The sequence below is a fragment of the Falco rusticolus genome, chromosome 4 (genome assembly GCF_015220075.1).
Source record: "Falco rusticolus isolate bFalRus1 chromosome 4, bFalRus1.pri, whole genome shotgun sequence".
In the NCBI taxonomy this organism is placed as follows: Eukaryota; Metazoa; Chordata; class Aves; order Falconiformes; family Falconidae; genus Falco; species Falco rusticolus.
In genome coordinates, this window is record NC_051190.1 from 75229417 (window position 1) to 75249766 (window position 20350).

General features: G+C 38.4%; 1 protein-coding gene across 2 annotated transcripts in view; it reads left to right on the plus strand.

Moving 5' to 3' along the window:
- Nucleotides 1-20350, plus strand: part of CDK14 (cyclin dependent kinase 14) — a 316491-nt gene that overhangs the window by 119370 nt on the left and 176771 nt on the right. For both annotated transcript variants that reach the window (XM_037386401.1, XM_037386402.1), the window contains one exon: nt 14049-14143. In XM_037386401.1, coding sequence (XP_037242298.1) covers nt 14049-14143 — 95 coding nt within the window. The remainder of the gene's footprint in view (nt 1-14048; nt 14144-20350) is intronic.

Sequence of the window (20350 nt, forward strand, 5' to 3'; positions counted from 1 at the left end):
TGGTTCACAAATGAAATTCAAGTGATTGGTATTGATGTGTGTCTGTATGCTGCTGTCTATCAGCCTTGATTGCACAAATAAGTACAAATCTATATAAAGGCAAAAGAAAAGGGTTTGGAGCAAAGTATAGTCTTGATTCAAAGCCTGATTAAAGAGGCTTTGCTTAAATTATCAGTGTAGGGATTAAATGGACTTCTGACTTTAGCAAACATTGATGAGGGTTGGGAGCACTTTTACAGCTGGGTTGCTGCAAGAAGATGGATGTCTTTCTAAAAATATGCTCATTAAAAATTTATGAGCTTGAAAATTGCTCCTTCTATTGAGGAGGTCAAACTAAATAACCTATAAGAGTATATGTTGGTGGATAATGGGTTGAAGACTTAGCTTAACCCTTTTCTGTCAGATTTCTGCCAGTAGTCCAAGAGGCTTATGAATTGCATTAATAACCTTCCCATCTCACCATCAGCCCATGCGTTCATGTTTTTGATTCATTTTTACGTCTGTGAGCAAGAAGGTAGAATGTCACATTCAAAGAATTTGCTTCTTTGTGCGTGAGTAACTCCTGATCAGAGTTCAAGAGCATAAAGCAACTTCTAACCTCTTTGAGGCAATAGGAAACCTCTGGACCTTGAAAAAACCCTTAACTATCAGAGGATTTTATTCTTTATTTTTTTCTAGCATGAACTTCTGATGTATTATTGCTGTTAAATCAAGTTCTTTAGTGAAGTTTGGATGACAGAAATTTTAGTTCCATGAAGAAATTTGGGTTATAATTATTGCAACTTCAGATTATTTGACCTTGAAAAAGAGTATGATGTGATCTAGCCTTTTACTTGCTAATGTGTGTCAACTAGTTCAATAAAAAACTTATCAAGGCATGGTATGAAATTTTTAAGTGAATTTTGTGACATTTTCAAGGCTTAACTGACTTTTAGATGGATTTAATTTTTTTTTTTTAATAAGGGACTTGGAGCTTTCATTATCAATGCTATTAAGTTCTAATTAATTTTATTTATTCAAAAATACACTCATTAAAAGCTTGAGGTTTAAATAAAAAATAAAAGAAAGCGAGGTTTAAATTAATTAATCTATGGTTTTTAGCCTTCAGTATCACAGTATAAGCTTTCATTCTGGTGTATGTGTGTTTAAGTTACACCTCTGGAGTAAAATTATTTCTCAGATGCATCTAGGTCTGGAAACTGGAATAGAAATTGTGTTAATGTCTATTTTAGGTTTCAAAATACTTCAGAGTCTAAGCACACTGTTAAAAGAAGTATGTCCCTTTCTGTACATTGCTTTGGAGCTGTCAGCAAAAAAAGGTGTATTTTCCTCTGGTTCATACATGCAAGTTCTTCACAGTGTTTCCTGTTTTTATGGTTGAGTGAAGTGCATAAATTTAAAGCAGTTCAGTTTCTCATTAATTTGTTTTAATTACAGAGGCCATTAACCTTGTAAAATCATTGAAAGATTTATAAATCTACATCTCTGAGAATTAATGTGAACAAGTTTATAAAAGTTTCTTAAGTGAATGCACAAAAGCACTAGATTTTATTAAGCCCAGTAAAATGTTGGAAAAATATCTGCAGATAATTATGCACTCCTTCATGGTAGTGATACCACCGCAGATCCTATGGTGTGTAGCACTCATGTAGTTAACCTTAAAGATACCTTCAAAATATGGATACCCAACTGCAGTTTCTTTTCAGATAAATGGTTCTTAGTATTTTACATGTAGCTTGTTGTGAGCACAGCAGATTTTGGGAGAGGAGTGTGTTTCACTGCCTCAGGCCAGGTTTGTTTATCTGGGAGATCCTGTCTGTTTCAGATGTTACCAGGTTGTCATATGCAAGCATCCTAATCAGCTGGGGGAGAGGCATTTTGATGGGACTGTTGAAGTCTGTGGTCTGTCATCACTGGGATGCTGAGCCCTCATTAGAAGTAAATGAGTAGTGCCTGTTTCATGGACTGATCTTTCCTTTTTCTGTTTGGGAATATTCCTGTTCTGCTTTCATAGGGCTGGTGCTATTTGAAATAATTGAACTGAGGTGAGAATTTAGGGAGGATGTTTAAAAGCCTTGTGAGTGTTAGCACTTTGAGCTGCCACTGTTGTAATATGCATATCCGAACTGGAATGTACTCTTAGACTTTTGGATGTAATCAGTTCTTGATTTTTAGCCAAAGCTTTCTGGCATGTGCTGAAACAGGGATTTAGTATTCCTAGTGTAGTAAGTTCCTTCGGAGGTGGAGTTTACTGTTGCAAAGTGTCTGATGTAGCGTAGATACTAACTAGCCATGCTGATGGAGGAAAGAAATTCATTAGTGTCTATGGGTACTTGCTTCTGTCCTAATTTCTGTGACCTTTTTCAGGTCAGACTGTGTTCCATTCGCAGAAAAACTCGGTCCGCAAAATTTGGTGGCTTGCTGAAGCTGTTCTTTGATTTACTTGGGATGAGGATGATGAGCAGCATATCACTAGTAAAGAGCTCCAAGGACTTACAGAGCCTGAGTGGTGTTTGCCTGCATGTTGAGATGTTCTCACTTTAGTGGTAGAAACTAAAATGTATTTGACCTTTTGCAGTATCTCAAAATGCAGATGAACTTGCTTCAAGAGTTGCTTGGAAAAGGCTTATTTATTTAGAGCAATATGCATTCCAAAGACTTTCAGAGGTTCAGAAACTGCTTCAAAGCAGCAATGGTTTTATTGTGTTCCTGAACTTTGGTCTCATGTGCATGAAATTGTTGCTTCCAGTGAACTTAAACTGTGCAGTCGCATGGCCCTGAGGAGTCTTGTGTCTCTGTTGGGCAGGTTTGGCTTCAGTTGATGAGGTGATAGTCTCATCTTTGACCATGTGTTACCGATACATTTATAAGGAGATTGTATCCTATAGCTCTGTGATGTTCCGGTCTCATACTGGCAACATACAGATATACTGAGTGGTCTAGTCCAGTCTGTGTTTGGTCAAATCAAATTAACAGCTAAAGTTTGATTTCTGTCCTCACTTGATCTTTGTGGATACAAAGGAGCTAATTAGTCAGAGTAGCTACTACACTTACTGATTCAGCCACACAACCTGTTAGTATTATTTGATTTAGTCTTTCTAATTGAAAATGGAATCTATAGAGAAATACAGTGGTCTAGGCATGTTGTAGTTCTTCTAGTTCCTATTGCTTGCTAAGGTGCCCTGCTTGTTTTCTGTTCCATTTCTCCTCAGGAACAAAAACCTTCGTGCCTCGTGTTTGGTTACCAAGTCACTTTTGTGTTCAGCTATAATAATAAACAAGACAGATTTGAAGAGACCCACTAAAAATTGTCTTTATCTCAGCACTTGTGTACTGTGTGGGATGATGAACCACGATTTAAGCTCTGGGTTTTTGGTTTGTTGGCTTGTCCTGAGCTTGTGAATGGCGTTCAAGTCCCCTTGTGAAACTGGACTTTTATGTGGCAGTTTTCATTGCAAAAGTTTCAGACACTGCCTTTCCCCTTCGTAATTAGTTGTGGGGTTTTTTTCTGATACCGACAGAGTTAAAAAATCTGCATGCATTATCCATGTGTTTTTGTCCCTTATTCACTCCTATTTCTTCTCTAGCCTTCTTGCTCCCCTTTCTGCTGTGCTTTGGCAGCCTGGAAGAAGATGACTGCCCCACTGTCCATGCCTGGGCAGGGGTCAAGAGGAGAACCAGGAGAAATGGCAGTTAATAGTAGGTGTTGGTGTGAGGAGCTCAGAAAGAGGATTACAACTACAGCAGTGGGTCTGAAAGAATACAAATTACAGAGGCCATTCAAAGCAGCACGAGGTGTAGAAAGCAGTAACAGAAAGATGGGAAGGACTGGTGACTTTGGCCTCAGCCAGCAGCCTATGGGATGGAGATGGGGAGTCTTGCTTGGACAGAGCTAGCATTTCCCACCCTTTTTGTCATTAGCGGGGTTGAAGAGAGGAGGGAACAGAACTGGAGCAAGGGATTTGGAGATATGTTCAGCCAAGAACAGGTTTGGGATTGTGATTTTAGGGAAACTGTCATAAGAGTTTTGCTGCTGACACTGTCCTATGTATAACTGATGTTGGAGCCCAGACTTCCTGGCTTGAATTTCTTTGGCTTCTGCCAAATATCTGAATGTTTAAGTGTGCTCATGGAGAATGGATTCTCTGGGTGATTTTAGCTGCTAAAGTGCAGCTTTAAAGTACAGTTTTCCACTGACTAGATGTGAACTTTGACAAATTGGACAGATTTTCACAGAAATGAGAAAAATAATGTCCTTGACCTTAAGTGTAACTTTTGAAGGCCATCTTTCAGTGCATGAGATCTGAGAACTGTTTGAAGGAAAGGTTACCAACATTAAAGGGCATATTTGTTCTCTTTTGGAAAAGGCTGACCTGTTCTGACTGGAACAAATGCTGTTAGACGCAAATTGTAAAAGATGAGGACATTTGTTTAAAGTTTGGCAAGGCAATGTGACATCTTACAGGAACTGGTACTTTAAGAGGCAGTGCTATGAGTATTGCTGCTGTCGTTAATTACTATGATTCTATATCTGGAAAAGCAAACAGTAAATTGCTGTAATTATAATTGATGCATGACACAACAGGATGGAAGAACTGAGTATATTTTGGGGGGGCTGGGAAGTGATGTTTTGTATCTGTATGTAGTAGACAGACAAGCTGTTGGCTGTTCATTTGGCCTTTAAAAAAAAAGAAATAAAAAATTCTTACCACCTGTGGTGTTAATGGGTTATGCTGGCAGATCCATTTAATGTATTTTCTCACATTTTCTTGGGTGTGTTTTAGTTATGTTGTTGCTCAGAATGCCTTCCAATATGGATTTAGATCCATAGTTTGGTGTCATGCATCTATACAGGTAAATGTGAATCTGTACTTGAAAATTATGGGGATGTTTTTAGCAAAAGTAGGAGGACAGAAATGACTAGCTTACCTCAACTAGGCCTCTTCTAAGTGTCACTTAACTTTTGCATCACCCTGTCACTATCAGCTATGGCTGTCAACTCTGTGAAGCTGACACATTCCTTCAGACCATCTTTTCTATTCTAGCACCTCTCCTGCTTTCTCTGAGGGCCAGCTGCTTTTTAAAGACACATACCAGGGCTTACCATCTTTTGCTTAAAGGAAAATTTTTGTCCTTTAAAATACAAATTTCAAAGTTTAACAATGTCCACAAGGTTTAAGTAAGCACATGCTGCTCTAGACCATGACATGATAATACAGATCTTTGCTGTCACTAAAATATAAATTTATAAAGTTTGAAGTCATCCTGATTTAGATTCCGTTACATTCCAGGCTCAATAAAGCAAAAATCCCAAGTATCAGGGCTTTTTATTTCTTCCTCATGGGTTGCTCCTTAAATTAATTTAACATTGTTTATGGGTGCTGTGAACTACTAGAGTAAATGACAGGGTAGAAACCAAGGTAATACCTGGAGACCACAAGGCAAAGGCAGGAGGACAGCATATCTGTTCCTTATGAGCTCATAGGGCCTTTACAGGTGAAAAGAACTCAAACCATATTTTCAGATGATGTGATTGCAAAGTGGATGACCAGCAGCATTTGCACTAAAGGGCTTTGCTGTTGGTGGTACAACATTGTGAGCAGTTTCTGATACAACATCTTTCACCTGATTTAATTTGGAAAAAAATTTAACCTTCACTTGAATTATCACTGGGTTTTGTTGCTGTAGCGTCTATCGGCTTGCTTCATCCCTTTGGTTTTTTTCATGTTGGAAATGAGTTTACAAGTTACTTGAGGGAATCTTGCCATTTTGTGGTTTGCATGCTTAGCATGCTTTTAGATGGGAAAGAAAAATTTAGTGCAAACCTCATGGGCATCAAAGAGATCTAGCCATAATTAAGGTTATTTCCTGTTCTTTAAAATGTTTTTTACATCTCTAGTCGTTCATTATTTTGAGTTGCTTTTTAGTGTAAGTTACACTATGACTGGATTTCGTTCACTTTATTATGAAATCCTTGTGTTCTTCCCATACTTAGTCCATGTCATTTTCTTTTCACTTAGAGAATAAACATGTCTTATTTTCACTGTGATTTATTTTGTTTACTAAAATATTTGTAAAAATAATTATTTACTATCTTTCTACTGAGACTGCCTTTCTTTAACCTCTAAATCATTCCACAAAGCAATGCCATATCCATTCCAGTGTTATTTTCCAGCAAAGAGTGAAGAGGCATGTTGAGCCTCACCCACCCAGAAGAAGAAAATTGACATGATCCTATAAAGGCTCCTGTCTCACTCCCTCTTTGAAAAATAGCAAGACATATGCCACAAGCCTTTTTTTCTTTTTTCTTTTTTTTTTTTTTTTCTGCTGCTTAAAATGCATGCTGATAAATCTGTCTGCTTTTTGTGAGACATTTTTGCTGAAGGAAATGGCCCACTGAGAAATAATAGCAAAAGTAATCCTTTTTAAAAAAACAGCTCTTCTGTAGAATTCCTCATTTGTAAGTAGTGGTTAAAGTATGCTGGTAGGCAACTGGATTTCATGTTAATGCAATTAAATTCTTTCCTAGGATGTCTTTCTGTCTTTTATATACAAAAAAATTACTCACTGTAGGTAGATATGCGTTAAATGATTTCTTGTCATATTGATGCATTGGGAAAAGTGAGTCACAAAACTTGCACTGACTTTAGCAGGACATAAGTTTCAGTATTGGTGTTCAGTTTAGTCCCTTGTTTAGACAGTGTAATACTAATATTGTAGGTATAATGTTTACAGCAGAGAATATTTATTGCAGTTGCAAAGTCAATCATTTAGAAGTTGTCAGATCTAAGTTTACATGTGAAAACTTAATTTTGTCCCTTTGTGTACTGTTCATTCCTTAATTATAGAACAGCACCATGTTTGCTCCTGCTATGTAATCTCTCCCTCTTGATGAACCGTTAATTCTGTGTTCTTGATGGGTGGCTTTAGCTATATGCACCCCCTGTGCATTATTAGAAAACAGATAGTTTTGAGATTTCTCTGGAACACTCATTGTTGTGCTCCGACAATTTGTGCATCTTCTCATCACCCCAGTTGCTGAGAGTCCTTTTAAATGTTGATTTTGAGGTGGCTTGAAAAGTACTTGCATAGCACTGGGTAACAGCAGTATACAGGGTCGCTTGGGGTACTGTAATAATTGTGTGTACTCTGTGGTTCTGATAATCATGAATGAAGATCAGAAGTTGGAAAGTCCAGAAAATGAGGAACACAGTGACGCTATCAGCTTGAGTGACTTAATGTGATGTTCAGCCAGTGGTAGAGGTAAGGGTAAAGATCAGGTTGGATTTTCCTCTGACTTGATCCTGATGGACTTTTCAGCTTCTTTGATGGATGGGAAGGGTCCTTCCACTGAAGCTGGGAAATAAAGCTGGATCAATTCAAACCTGGGCCTGTATAAAAGAAAAATTCAAGCAACCACTTCTTCCTTGTGTGGAAAAAAAGTGAAAGAGCTGGGAACAGTTAATGGGTACAAGCACACAAGTTGGTCACTGCAGGGTAAATTAGGCTGTGAACTTGCAGGTTGTCAAAGTGTGAGAAAAATGCAAGATAGATATGAAGCAGCTGTGTGCTGAAAGCTGGTACCCTGGCTTATCTCACAGTAGTGACTTCAGGAATGTGTGTATATTGGAGAAGCTGAGTTAGTGTTGCAGAAGCTCCTATGAATGTAGTCCATCTTTGCTTTGAGTGCTTGGCTTGGCATAATTTTTTTAATTCAGAATTTTGTTTATGTAATTTTCAAAGCGTTTGAAAAAGCAGGTGGAAATCTGTATTCTATTTTCTGGTGTTGCATCTGCACTCCAATGTTTCATCATGTTGCAAGCTTTTATATGGACACATCCTGCTTGAGCTGAAATGCTAGCTAGTAGCTGTCATAGGTTGCTTCTGTCTGTAGGCTGAAATTGGAGAAGAATGAGGAAAACTGCCAGGCGTTTTCATTTATTCCTGCTGAAAGTAATGGGTTGTTAATCTGTGGGAATCTTGGGTTCTAATATGGGTGTCAGTGAAGAATATGTGCTAGTGTCTGCAGGCTCCTGTCTCCTTCTCCCTAAGTGTGAGTGCTTGCCTACCCCATGCTCTGCATCCTGTCTCTTTTCTGTCTTGTCTACATGCTCTTACTTTCCACTTAGTGTGTTTTTCTGCCTGTGGAGGCTGTTCAGTTGTCCTCTGGCTTTTCTTTCTCCTTACCCAGCTGTCCTAACATCCACTGTGAACCACAGCCCCTCATGCTGTCTCCCCTCTTCTGTATTCCTTCTTCCTTTCACATTGCTTATAATTTGACCAGATTTAGAGGGGTTTCGTGGAGATGTCAAAATGTGTATTTCTGTTTTAAAGGTCTCTGTATTTCCAGATTTTGGGTCTACTCCAAAACATTGGGTTTAGAGGTGTGGGTGTTTTTTTTCAAGGGGAAAGTTACTCAGTGGATTACCAAGGTGTAACTAAAGCCTGTTTTTGGGGACATGGGAGGAATTGTTTAGACTGAAAATGTACAAAAAAGGCATCCTAAGGTAGTAGATATCGGTGTAAAAAACTGTCTGAGAATTCAGCAAGATAACAAAAGACTAGTAACAACCAATGACTGTTTTATTAGTAGACAGCTACTAGTCACAGTCATGCTATGCAGCATAAAATGTAATAGACTTTTGCTTTCACATACTACATGCATTGCAGAGTTGTTTTCTGTACATATTATCATTTGGTTTACACAGTTTCCTCCTCTTGAATACTGAAATGGACAATGAAGGCAAGATATGACTGGCTGCTACAAGATAGGAGTAGCATATAGCAGTCTTTTTCCATGGGAGTCTGGCTTTGATAGGATGTTGTCTCATTATTTTTAACCTCCATCTGTACTTGTGTCTGAAGAGCATTGGGAACAATACACAATTCATATCTAGAACATACTGAAAGAGACATTCATTTCATATGACAGCAGACTTCTGTGTATCTGTTAGAATAATATATTGTAGTACTTTTTGGAGCTTATTTGATCAGTCCTTCCAGTGTTTTGTTCCAGTTCAATAGGCAAAGAGGTTTCAGCAGGTTTGTGACTTGGCATTTTGCTTAGGGGACTACAACTGTAGTGAGAAGAACCTCTGAAAATGCCGATGTGTTGTTACACATGCTTTTTTCTGTATTTCTTCTTTGATAACATACTACACATTCAAGTAGAAACAGCAAGTAGAAATTTCACAAATAGAAAAAGTACTTGGTTAAAAGTTCAACCCACTCCTGTCAGCCTGAATTGCAGACTGAGGAGGTAGGTGCAGCTGATGTGATCCATGTAGTCCCTCCAGCAAAGCAGCCCACAGTTGGAAGGGGTAGCAAATCCTTTCTTGCAAGGATGTGAGGCACTGTGTGCTTCCTTAATGCTAGACCATAATTTTTTTTTTACTTAATGAAAATTAGAATAAGGACCATTTGTTAAATCTAGAAGAGACTGTCATGAAGTTGGAGTTGATTGTAAGGAAGGTAATTCAGCTAAGCCTACGTAATAGCACTTTGGAACGATTTGATGCTTTTCCTGTTCTTCTTGTAGCTTATGTATTCCCTTGAAATTTGTTAAGAAACTTCCTCCTAGAAATTTGTCAGAGCTGAACGGTGGCCTATATTCCTTTATTGCATTGTGTCCGCTAAGATGAGAGTGGAAGCTGACAGATTCTGTGCATTTATAGGTATGCAGCACAAAAATCAACTACTTGAGATTACAAGTGATGATCATTCCGCAGAATATATCTTGTGGTAAGAAGATAGGAAGTCTGTGGTCAGTGTAGTCTTACCTAGGATGTATAGTTTTCACTGCATTAAATTTTGTCATGCAGGGTTGTAGGAAAGCAAAGTTATTTGGTCGTAGTAAATTATTTTAGGTGGGTGAACTGAAAAATAGCAAAGTATAGATTTGGGGACTGCATTTCTAAGGAGGAAATTTCTGCATATTTATTGCTGCAAAACCAACAGAATGCTGAATTCCTGTCTCTGTGCTAGAACTGTGAGCAGCATTCTGCACACAAGAAGTCCTGCTGTGTGGGAAGTGGATGAGAAGCATAAAGGACATTGTGCTCTGAGACCAAATTTTAAAAATTGCCATAGAAGATGTATATATGGAAACACAAGTTGCTGGAAGGGAGGCAGAACTTACGTACTTTGTGCAGGCAATAAAACACATCTGCATATGTTTGTTCAGAGGGAAAAACCCTATGAATGTTTCCTCCCTAAAGTTGCCTTTCCAGGAGAGCTCAGACACTGTTCATGTGAGGAAGTTGCCACTCTGTCAGAGAGCACCATTGTGATGCAGAATGTGACAAGCACAGAACTTTACAGATATGGTGTTTGGCTCTGAAGCAAAACAAATTATTTGTTTTCATGGGAAATGGTGAGCACTGGTACGTTGTAGCCCCAGAGGTCACCTCAACTACTGTATGCTGAGCAAAGCAGACTTTCTTAGCTATACTTTTTAGAAAAGCGATGGGAATATCATAGCCTTTGCATATACTGTGGAATCTGAGGGGGTATCAGCAGCTGTTGTACATTCCAATGAGTATAAGCAGTATGAGATTGACTTCTACTGCTGAGAAAGGCTTCCAGGTCATTGAAACACCAGACAATTAGAATATCATGGGTGATTCTTCTATCTGGAGCTGCAGTGGAGATACGTGATTTTTCACAAAGTAAGCACAAGATGATAGTCAGGAATTGCAAGACTTAATTGATTGTGGTAGGAAGATCTGAGAACCGTAACTGATGTTCAAGCTTAATGCACTTGCCACGTCTGAAAGTACCATCTCTGCTAGTGCTGCTGGTGAGAAGCTCTTCTTGCATGAGGCCTGGGAGTCGACAGTAATGGTTCTTTTGTTGATTTTGACATACAGCTGTGAAATCTTACTTTATGGGCATGCAGGAATAGCCTTTTTCAAAACACTTCAAGTCAAGGCTGATCTTAAAGTCACAAAGCTTTTTTAATGGAGTGTCAGGCTTGAGCTGATGCTGTAAACTGTGCATGGAGCAAAGCACTAAATTTACTGATGCTACTCAGGTTTTGGGTAAGAGTTGGCTGCAGTCCATCTGGCTTGGCTTGCTTGTGGAGTGAGTGTACTTCAGAACCTAGCTCATCTGCGAACCGCAAAAAAATCCTTGACCAACACAAGCAATAAGGCAGCTTGCCAGAAGCTCATAATAGATCAGAACATCCCCCTTTTTGGAGGAGAAGTCTGTGATGGTTATTCAAGCAAATACAATGCATTTCCTTTAGGTATGCAAATATAGTTACTAGCCCTTGACAGGGAAGTGCTGAGTATTGGTACTTTTACTGGCTCAGGTCATGAATTTATGTACAAGTCACATAAATTATAATCTTGGATGTTTTTAATTATTGAAGTATGTCACCAGTTCCTTTGCCCTGTTTTTTACTGCTAGAATTTGCTGTAACGGAATGTGCAAACACAGGTGGCAGAAGAATGAGGAACAGACTCATTCAAACACATATGGTGTTTTGTCCGAAGTGTTTTAAAAAAAGCACTATAACCTTATTTGCTGCTGTGACTCCTCTAAACTCTTTGGGGAAATGAATTAAAAGTGCTGCCATCTGTTTTTCATACATATTTAATACTGAGGGTAAAAAAAGAATGCCAGCAGTTTTGAAGCAGTATTACCTAATTTTGTTTTTAAAGATATGTGCTAAGGATACAGGGAAGTGCTAGTATATTGGTCTCACTTTTGTGAGTTGCTGCAATACTTTTTCAACAATATTTTAGTCTTTTTATCTCAAAAGAAAACAACTCGGTGTGAAATCTATGGGTGATAATCACTGGATGGAGATGGCATTCTCTGGGAGAGTTACTTTGTTGTAGAAGTAACATCAGGCACAGCAGCACCTCGGTTCTCACTAAGCTCCAGTAGCAGCTGCACTGACAGCTTCAAAGATGAAGCCAGGCCTGTCTCAAGCTGATGCTGATAGATTCCATGGACTCTTTTTCATTCTCTTGAATGTGAATTCCTGGGTTTTGTCTTTGAATTAGTGGAGTTCATCCAAAGTTTTATCCCCTCCGACCAAAAAGTTGCCCAAAAGAGGAGGTATATTTGTTGTTTGTTCTGAAAGGGGATGGATGTTTCTGGGAAAAAAACCCACACCAAGCACCATCAGTTCATATTTCATTTTGTTTTTTTAAAGTACGCTGTGGAGGAACAGCTTTCCTATTTCAGACAACTTTTTATTTTTTTAAAACACCATCCTCATCCCATCCCCCCCCCCCCCTTTTTTTTTTTTAAGCAACGAAGCAGTATTTTCGCAAAGACAGGCACTCTCCAGTATGAGTCCTAATAGAAGAGCACACGGGGTAATTCTCTTACTTTCACCAGTTACGTTTGGTTTCTCACAGTATAAATTGATAGTGGAACTTCTTATTTTTGCAGTGTAAGATTAGTGCAATTAAGATGATTTTGTTCTCTGTGCTATATTATTTACTGTATTTCACTTGGTCTAATGGAGAAGACAGAAATCTCACCCTGCAGGTGATGTTTTGTAGTTCTTGTAGTATATGGCAGATGTTGAATACTGAGACTGTAAAAAGGGAGAATTGGACATTAGAGAAGATAAATAAGCGTGGGGGAGGGGACTGAAGAGGAAAGACAGTATTTGCAGAGACTTCAGGGTGAGCTGCTTTCAATGTACTGTTTAAGCCTTAATGACCCATATACAGATTTTAGCAACAAAGTAATGGCCAACCAGAGGAATTCAAGGCCTCAGGTGATAATCTGAACAGCCAAAGCTGACAGAGGTCATAAATACTACTACAGTTTGATACAGCTCTGCTAAGAGGCAATTTTCATGTTCACAGTCTCTCTTCATGTGTGGTTATTTGACAAGGTTTGAGGGAAGAGGTGGCAAAAGCTCAGTTACTGCAGGTGAACTTTTCTTGGGGTTCCCCCAGGTTAAAAGTTCTTGTTTCTGGCAGAAGGTACTTTTCAGAACAGTTGTCATTATTTGTTGGTGTTCCAGTAGCAATTTTTTATTGTTGTCCTTTAAGAAACGCAACATATCCATACCTCAGCCTGACGGAGCACCCTCAAAAGGACAGCAAGGGGTAATAGTGCTGTGGAAGCTCTCTAGCTTCCATTTTGCACAGCAGTGGAGTGAGACAGACATTTGGTGTTTCATTATTTTCTTTGACAAAAGAAGGGTGACAGAAGAAAGTTCCACATTATTCGGTACAGAAATATGCCACTCATTTGCATGTCTTTGTATCTATTACTTACTTTCCTGGGGTGACTGATAGTCCTGCTCAGATGTGTGCATGAGGTGGCATGCCACCAATGACAGAATGGCATTAGTAACAACACATGGCTTGTCAGCATATATTGCTAAAATATGCCATGTCTTGTGGAACATGAAATATGAAATACAGTGTGAACATTAAAAATGTATTATGGTGTAAAAGAAATTTAGAGAAGGAGATCACGTGGAAGTTCACTAAGTCTTTGTCAGTAATCTGAAAACATGAGCTAGTGCCTTTAAAAAAAACAAAAACAAACAGGTGAGAAAATACCATGTGTTTATTCTCATGAGCTAATACAAATGATTCCATCAAACCTGTGCTGTCTTTTGAGAGAAACGGGAATTACTGCTTAAAACACTGCTTTTAGGATAGTTGTTGCACTTCGTTTAGAAAGCAGCTCTGTTGTGTTGGATAGGAAACATGATGTTTTGAAAAGACATGCTTGACCTTTGTTTGAGACAAAATACCTTTGGTGTCTGACCAGATGTTAGTGATTGATCCACTTAGGGGAGGCTGTGTAAGGAAAGAATCTCTATCTGTAGCTCATTTTTGCCTCGAAGTGAGGTTGAGTTTGATGAGCAAGGTGGAGAAAACAGCACTGAATGGGAAGGCATGATCTTCAAGCACACTCAATGTGTAGAACTCATGAACATAGAAGATACTCAAGTTGGGTTATGAAACTCAGATGTCAAAAAAATCATCCAGGTCACTAAAAAAAAAAGCCAATCAATGTAATTTTGATCCTTTTTAAGATAACGTGTATGTTTTGCTTTTCAGCTTCTCTTTTGAAAGGATTGAAACATGCTAACATTGTGCTGCTTCATGACATCATTCACACCAAGGAGACCCTGACACTTGTGTTTGAATATGTGGTGAGTAAAGTAACTAATTTCTGGTTACGGTCCAGGGTGCATTGAAGTTGATAGAAAAGCTCTGCTATTGAGGTCTATGGATCAGGCCAAAATAACCCTTTTTTTTCCTTCAGGAGAGTGGATGCTATAAGAGATGATGCTTTTTTTTTTTTGTAGTGGAATAGGCTAGAAGTGAAAGGCTGGGCTAGACCAGGTTCAGAGGTGAAGTGGCTACTAGGGCTCTTGAAGGACCTTATACTGGTTAGTTGGCTTTTCAAACTGGTTCTTTATTCTGCTTCCTTGTTACAATTTAATAGAGCTTTTTCTTTATTGTTGTGATAGGTTAACTTTAAAATAGGTGAAGATAATGTAGATAAGGAGGAGGAGAGGACTGAAATGTTTAACAGGTAATAAAGCGTGTAGCAAGTTTAAATGGCTTCTGTTATGCCTGGCTTGCGCATAGTGTCTTTTTATAAGTAATGTCAGTAAAAAAGAAGTCTGGCACATGCAATTTAGAATTTTTGATTATTATTTTTTTTGCTATGACTAGTTTTTTATGTACTAATTAAAACTTCAATTTACATAGTACACAGTGTAATGATCTAATTGTGTTCAGTGTTACTTTCCAAAGTCTTGGGCTTGGCCTCCTAATTAATCTTTTTAGTTTATCTAAGACAAACATATGGCATTTTTGTAGAACTACTTCAGCATTTAGCTGTGGAATTATCCAATGTACTATTATAATTAACATCCTAATTTTCACAGATGGGTCCAAGAACATGCAGTTTAAAAGAAACAAATTTGTTTAGAGAAGGTTAGGTTTTCAGTATAGTATCTGTTATTGTGTTGTAATCAGGAAGACACTGCATTTATAAAGTACAGTGATTACTAGTTTTACTCTTAGTACATCCCTACTTAAGACAGATGGAATTGTTTTGGTGTTTCTTGGGAGTATACCTTAATTTTTACATGATAGTGCATACGACATCTTGTCTGGAAAAGTCATTCACCTTGTCTATTTACTTGAAAATGCTACAGTGTAATAATGTGGGTGTTCGGCTACAGGAGCCTACAGGATGGTTGCATGAAGTACATAGTTTTTTACCTCAGGTATAGAAATATTATTGAAAAATTAATTCCTTTTCTTAAAACTGGTGATTCTTCTGCTCCTGACTTATACACTGAATTAGCATGGGAAGAGCCTTGATATTTATTTTTATGTAGTGGTCAGTTTAGACTTATTTATGAGCACATCTTGCAGTCCCTTTTATCAGCAGCTATTTTTAGCTGTATTCATCAGAACTGGTTGAGATATGAGATCTGCAGATTATTTCTCCCTATAATAGATGTTTTTGCCTATTATACTAATGTTCGATTTCTGGATTTTAGGTCCAGTAGTGGTGTTTACAGCCTGGCTCCCAGCCACATGTTATATCATGTTGCTGTCTGTGATAAGGATGACCACAAGACTATTAAGCTTCCTGCAGTGGCTGGTTCTTGTGGATTCACTTAGTTGTTTGTTTTTCAACAGGGTGCTGTTGGGATCAACCCTGCTGGTGGCTGCACTTTTTAATTCCCACATTGTTTGGTAGCTATTGAAACTGTTTCAGGATCTCATTTAGCAATGGTTTCTAGCCACTGATCCAAGTATAGTATTTGAGTATTTTGGCTGGTGGCCAGAGTCAAGGTGGTGTTCAGGAAGAAGGGGAGGAATGCATTGTTCTCTCCGGCCAGCCTAAGGACTGTATTGTAATGATGTAAGTTGCCCCTGTCCCTTGAGACAACAGAATTGCTTAACAAAAGTCTGTTTTTATTGTTAGGTAATGTAAAAATTAGGCTGATCAAATAGCTAAAGCCATCTGACAATGCTGTCTTACTGCTGGAGAATGCTCACGTAACCTGAATTGAGTTCTTGTGGGTCTGCATCATACAGGTTTTAATGGCATGATTGCAATGACCTTTTTTGTTCCTTTTGTCAAAGAGCTCTCACTCAGTGCATAATACGAATGTGCAGAGGGAAAAACTACAGTTGCCCATTCCTATCCACAGATTGTGGCTGGTTGACTATGCAGTCCAGCTGTGTAATTGGTGTTACTGAGCTCTGTGTCTGTAATGTCTATTTTGGTTTGTTGTTTTTTGTTGGGTTTGGGTTTATTTTTTTTTTTGGTAACACCTGTACATGGTTATGCCATTAATGAGTGATTTGTACTGAAATCAGTAGAAATATTAGTGTGATTAAAATTACACTGTAACATACTTTTTTTAATGACTGAGGCCTAACAAACCTAGAAGGGGTTGGATTTGATTGACTTCATAAAGTAACATCATGAAACTGATAACACTGTTGCCATTAATCACTATTGGCCATTTCAAACATAGTAAAAACCATCTGAGTGAGATGTCATGATTATATTAGGGATCAACAGTTAGTGATCCAAGAGTTCTCAGAAAATGGAAACTTTGGGTCTCTAGGTCGGTGACGATCCATTGGGAAATTAATGCTGATGAAACATCTGAGGTTATCAGAGGTGTTCTGTTTCAGCGTTGACCATGAAAGAGTAGAATGAAATTTAATTTCATGTAGCACCTTTCATTGCAAAATGCATTGCAGTTATAAGATAAAAGCTGAAAGCAGAATAGCCTCTGAAAGGAAACAGGGCAGTGATTAAATTCTCTGGGTACCTCAAATTAGAATTTTCTTTTTATATGGAAGTCTGTTAGATGAAAACATGACAGAGCTTTTTAACTTTAACCTTGCTGGTCCCTAGAAGCAAGAAAAGTCAATCTTTAAAAATTCTATCTGACAGTTGAAGAGCAGAAGTTCATTTTCCATAAACATTTTGGTGGTGAATGTGAAGCTGTACATTTCTGTGGAAGAAAAGGGGGACTTGCTTCTTTTGAATGAAAGAACTTAATTGAAAATATTTTAGTATATACAGTAGCTTGTTAGTAGGACATAATTTCTTTGTATGCTTTGGTAACTTACATCAGCTGTGATTATTGTTGGTCATTCAAGCGTACCAAAAAGGGAGCTGAGAGCTCGGTTTTGTCACTGGATGACTGAGAGCCATTGCTCATTACCTGAGGAATTTTAAAGATGAACTGCTTGGAATCATGTTTATAAAACCTGAAGGGCTGATAGTCTTTCATGTATGAATGGTAGAGGAAATGGTTTCTGTGTAGTTACCTGGGATGTGTGAAACAAGATCTGAAACAAAATGTGAAATTTTGACACATTTTGCATATGGTATCTGAGACTGCAATGACTTCCAGAAGAAGAAGGTCAGTTCAGCTTTACAGTTCAATAGACGAGTATGACTGTTCACATCAGTTTTGTTCCTCTCCTCTCTAGGCTCTGTTAAGATATTAGTTTATGTGACCTTGTGGGTGTGCCAGCTGTAGTGCAAGTGTCACTGATATAGCCAATTTTGCCAAAGGAAGTGATGAATTTTACAGGTGAGATCTTTGAAGATGGGTTCACATCTGTTTGTCCTAAAACTATCATTAGCTGCTACCATTTGTTCCTTCACTTATTTAAAAGGAACATGACTGTATTTTGAAACACTTAATTGCTGAAAGGCAGTCCTAACCAATACATATTACTACAGGCTTTGTAGAATGCTAATGAAGTTTTTAGTATTATGCAAAATTACTTAAGTATGTTGTTATCAATAAATGAACCAGTAACTTGTCCTATTCCTGGCACATAAAAGTGAGCTTGTAAAGCCATACTTTAAATTATGCTTTCACTATTTATGAAATAGATTTGAAACAAGAACAGATACATTTATAGTTGGAGGTATGAGTCATGAGTAATACTAATTCTGCCTCAACAGTGAAAAAGCTCTAGACTAATAGTGTAATTTAAACCCAAGCATTTTCAATTACTTTGACTATTTTAATTTTTGTGTATGTTTTTTCTTCTTTAAAATTACTTTCCATTAAAGAAGAAAGTTTTAATTCTCATTGCTTCATTACAACAGCTAAAAAATACAATGAATTGGCTTAATAAAGTTTTATTAGTTATATTTTCCTCCCATTTCCTGTAAGAAAAAAATAGGTGTGAGGTTCTAATTTTTATGCTCATTGCAAATTGAGATATATACTGTTTATTGGAAGTAAGAGTTACAGAGCATGAGATTTTGCGTTTGTCATGGGACATCTTAGAAAAGTATTACACAAGGAAATGGTCGATGCTCATTATCTAAAAGGATCAACAATTTCTGCATTGAAAATTTTGAATTTTTTAGAACTTTTGATAATTTGGATTAAGCACTTTACTGGTTTTCTGGTTTTATTTATTTTATTAGGGAGTGTGTATTGACACTAAGGGTAGGATGTCATTGCTCATTTGTGAAAACAAACAAAATAATCCACATTGTTTTAGTGGATGAGAGAACAGGGGAAATCAGTGGAGTCCTAGAGCTGCTTTTGAGCTTTGATCCCTAGGACTATTCAGCAATGCTTACTACCTAGAGGAAGTTAGGGAAGCTGGGCACAAGAAGGAAGAAGGGGTCTTTTTCATCCTTGATTGAGAGTGAAACTTATTTGGAGGCTGCATTACCTTATTTTGGTGTGAATGTGAGACGATAGGTAATTTTCTGCCCACTTGATGTCCAGGAGTTTGGCCAGCCATGGTAAGCAAACAAAGCTCTGAAGCAAGCCAGATGCCTCTTGGCAGACAATGCTGCTTGCCATGAACATGCTTGTCTACCCTGGGAAGGAGCGGAGCTGCTGAGGTCTCCCAGCATGGGAGCAGTTGAATTTAGTAGTTTCCATTTGCCTTGACCAGAAAAGGAGCCATTCCCCTATTGGTTTAACCCCTGCTTTGGGCTCCAGGCTTGCCCCAAGTTGGGCTACTTAAATTGAAGTCAAAAAGACAACAGAACAAGTCTGAGAGGAAGCAGAGCGAAAGAAAATCCCCGTGCTGCTGAGAAGAGGCTGTAAGGGAATACTGCTCTTGGGAATGCCTTGTTTTTCAAGTTTTAATGAGCAGATCAGTGACAGGAGCTGCTGCTGTCCAAGTATAGGTTGCCGATGCAAACAAAGTCAGCTTTGGGAGGTAAGGACTGAGAAGGGATTTCAGAAGGAAATTGCTTGGTGCTTTGCTGAAAGGTAAGGACTGTGTGCCAGACATGGGAATCAGCAGGAAAGGAGGAATGAGAAATTGTATTTAAATTGTCGTGGTTTAACCCCAGCTGGTAACTAAGTACCACACAGCCACTCACTCAGTCCCCCCTCACCCAGAGGTATGAGGAGAAGAATTGGAAAGGAGTGTAGAACTCGAGGGTTGAGATAAGAACCATTTAGTAAGTAAAGCAAGAGCCATGCATGCAAGCAAAGTAAAGCAAAAAATTCATTCGCTATTTTCCATCAAGAGGCAGGTGTTCCGCCATACCCAGGAAAGCCGGGCTCCATCATGTGTAACAGTTACTTGGGAAGGCAAACACCATAATGCCAAATGTCCCCCCCTTTCCTTCTTCTTCCTCCAGCTTATATACTCAACGTGATGTCATATGGTATGGAATATCTCTTTGGCTAGTTCGGGTCAGTTGTCCTGGCTGTGTCCCTTCTCCATTCCCTGCGCCCTTCCAGCCCTCTGGCTGGCAGGGCCCAAGAAACTGAGAGGTCCCTGACTTGGTATAAACATCACCCAGCAACAACCAAAACCATTAGTGCACTATCAACATTGTTCTTACACCGAATCTAAAACACATCACTGCACCAGCCACTAAGAAGAAAATATCCCAGCTGAAACTAGGACAAAATACAAATAAAAATACTCCTGCTAGGCTAAGAAGTTTACACAGGTCTGGTGGGAGGAAGAAAGATGTTACTCATCATCCTGACTTTGCAAGATCTCAATCAAAGGTTGTGTAGACTTCATACAGAGGGTACGTACTGATGAAGAGATGTGTGAATAAAATTAATCAGGATTTACACCCAACAGATAGGAGGCTGTGTGTATCTGAATTTTTATTCTTTGTACAATTTACTGATGTTTTTTCTAACCTTACAAAATATTGGTTGGATTTGCACTGTGCTTTGCACCATTTAATAATTTGCATCTATTATTTATTCTTCTTTTTATTAACTACTGGTAAGTGTGTTCAGTGTAAGTACTGTAAAAAACCACAACAAAATTAAAGCATAAAAAATCCAGAGCTGAGCTGACAGATGGAACACTGGAAATCGCATAAGATGTTCTATCTACTGATAGATCTCAAT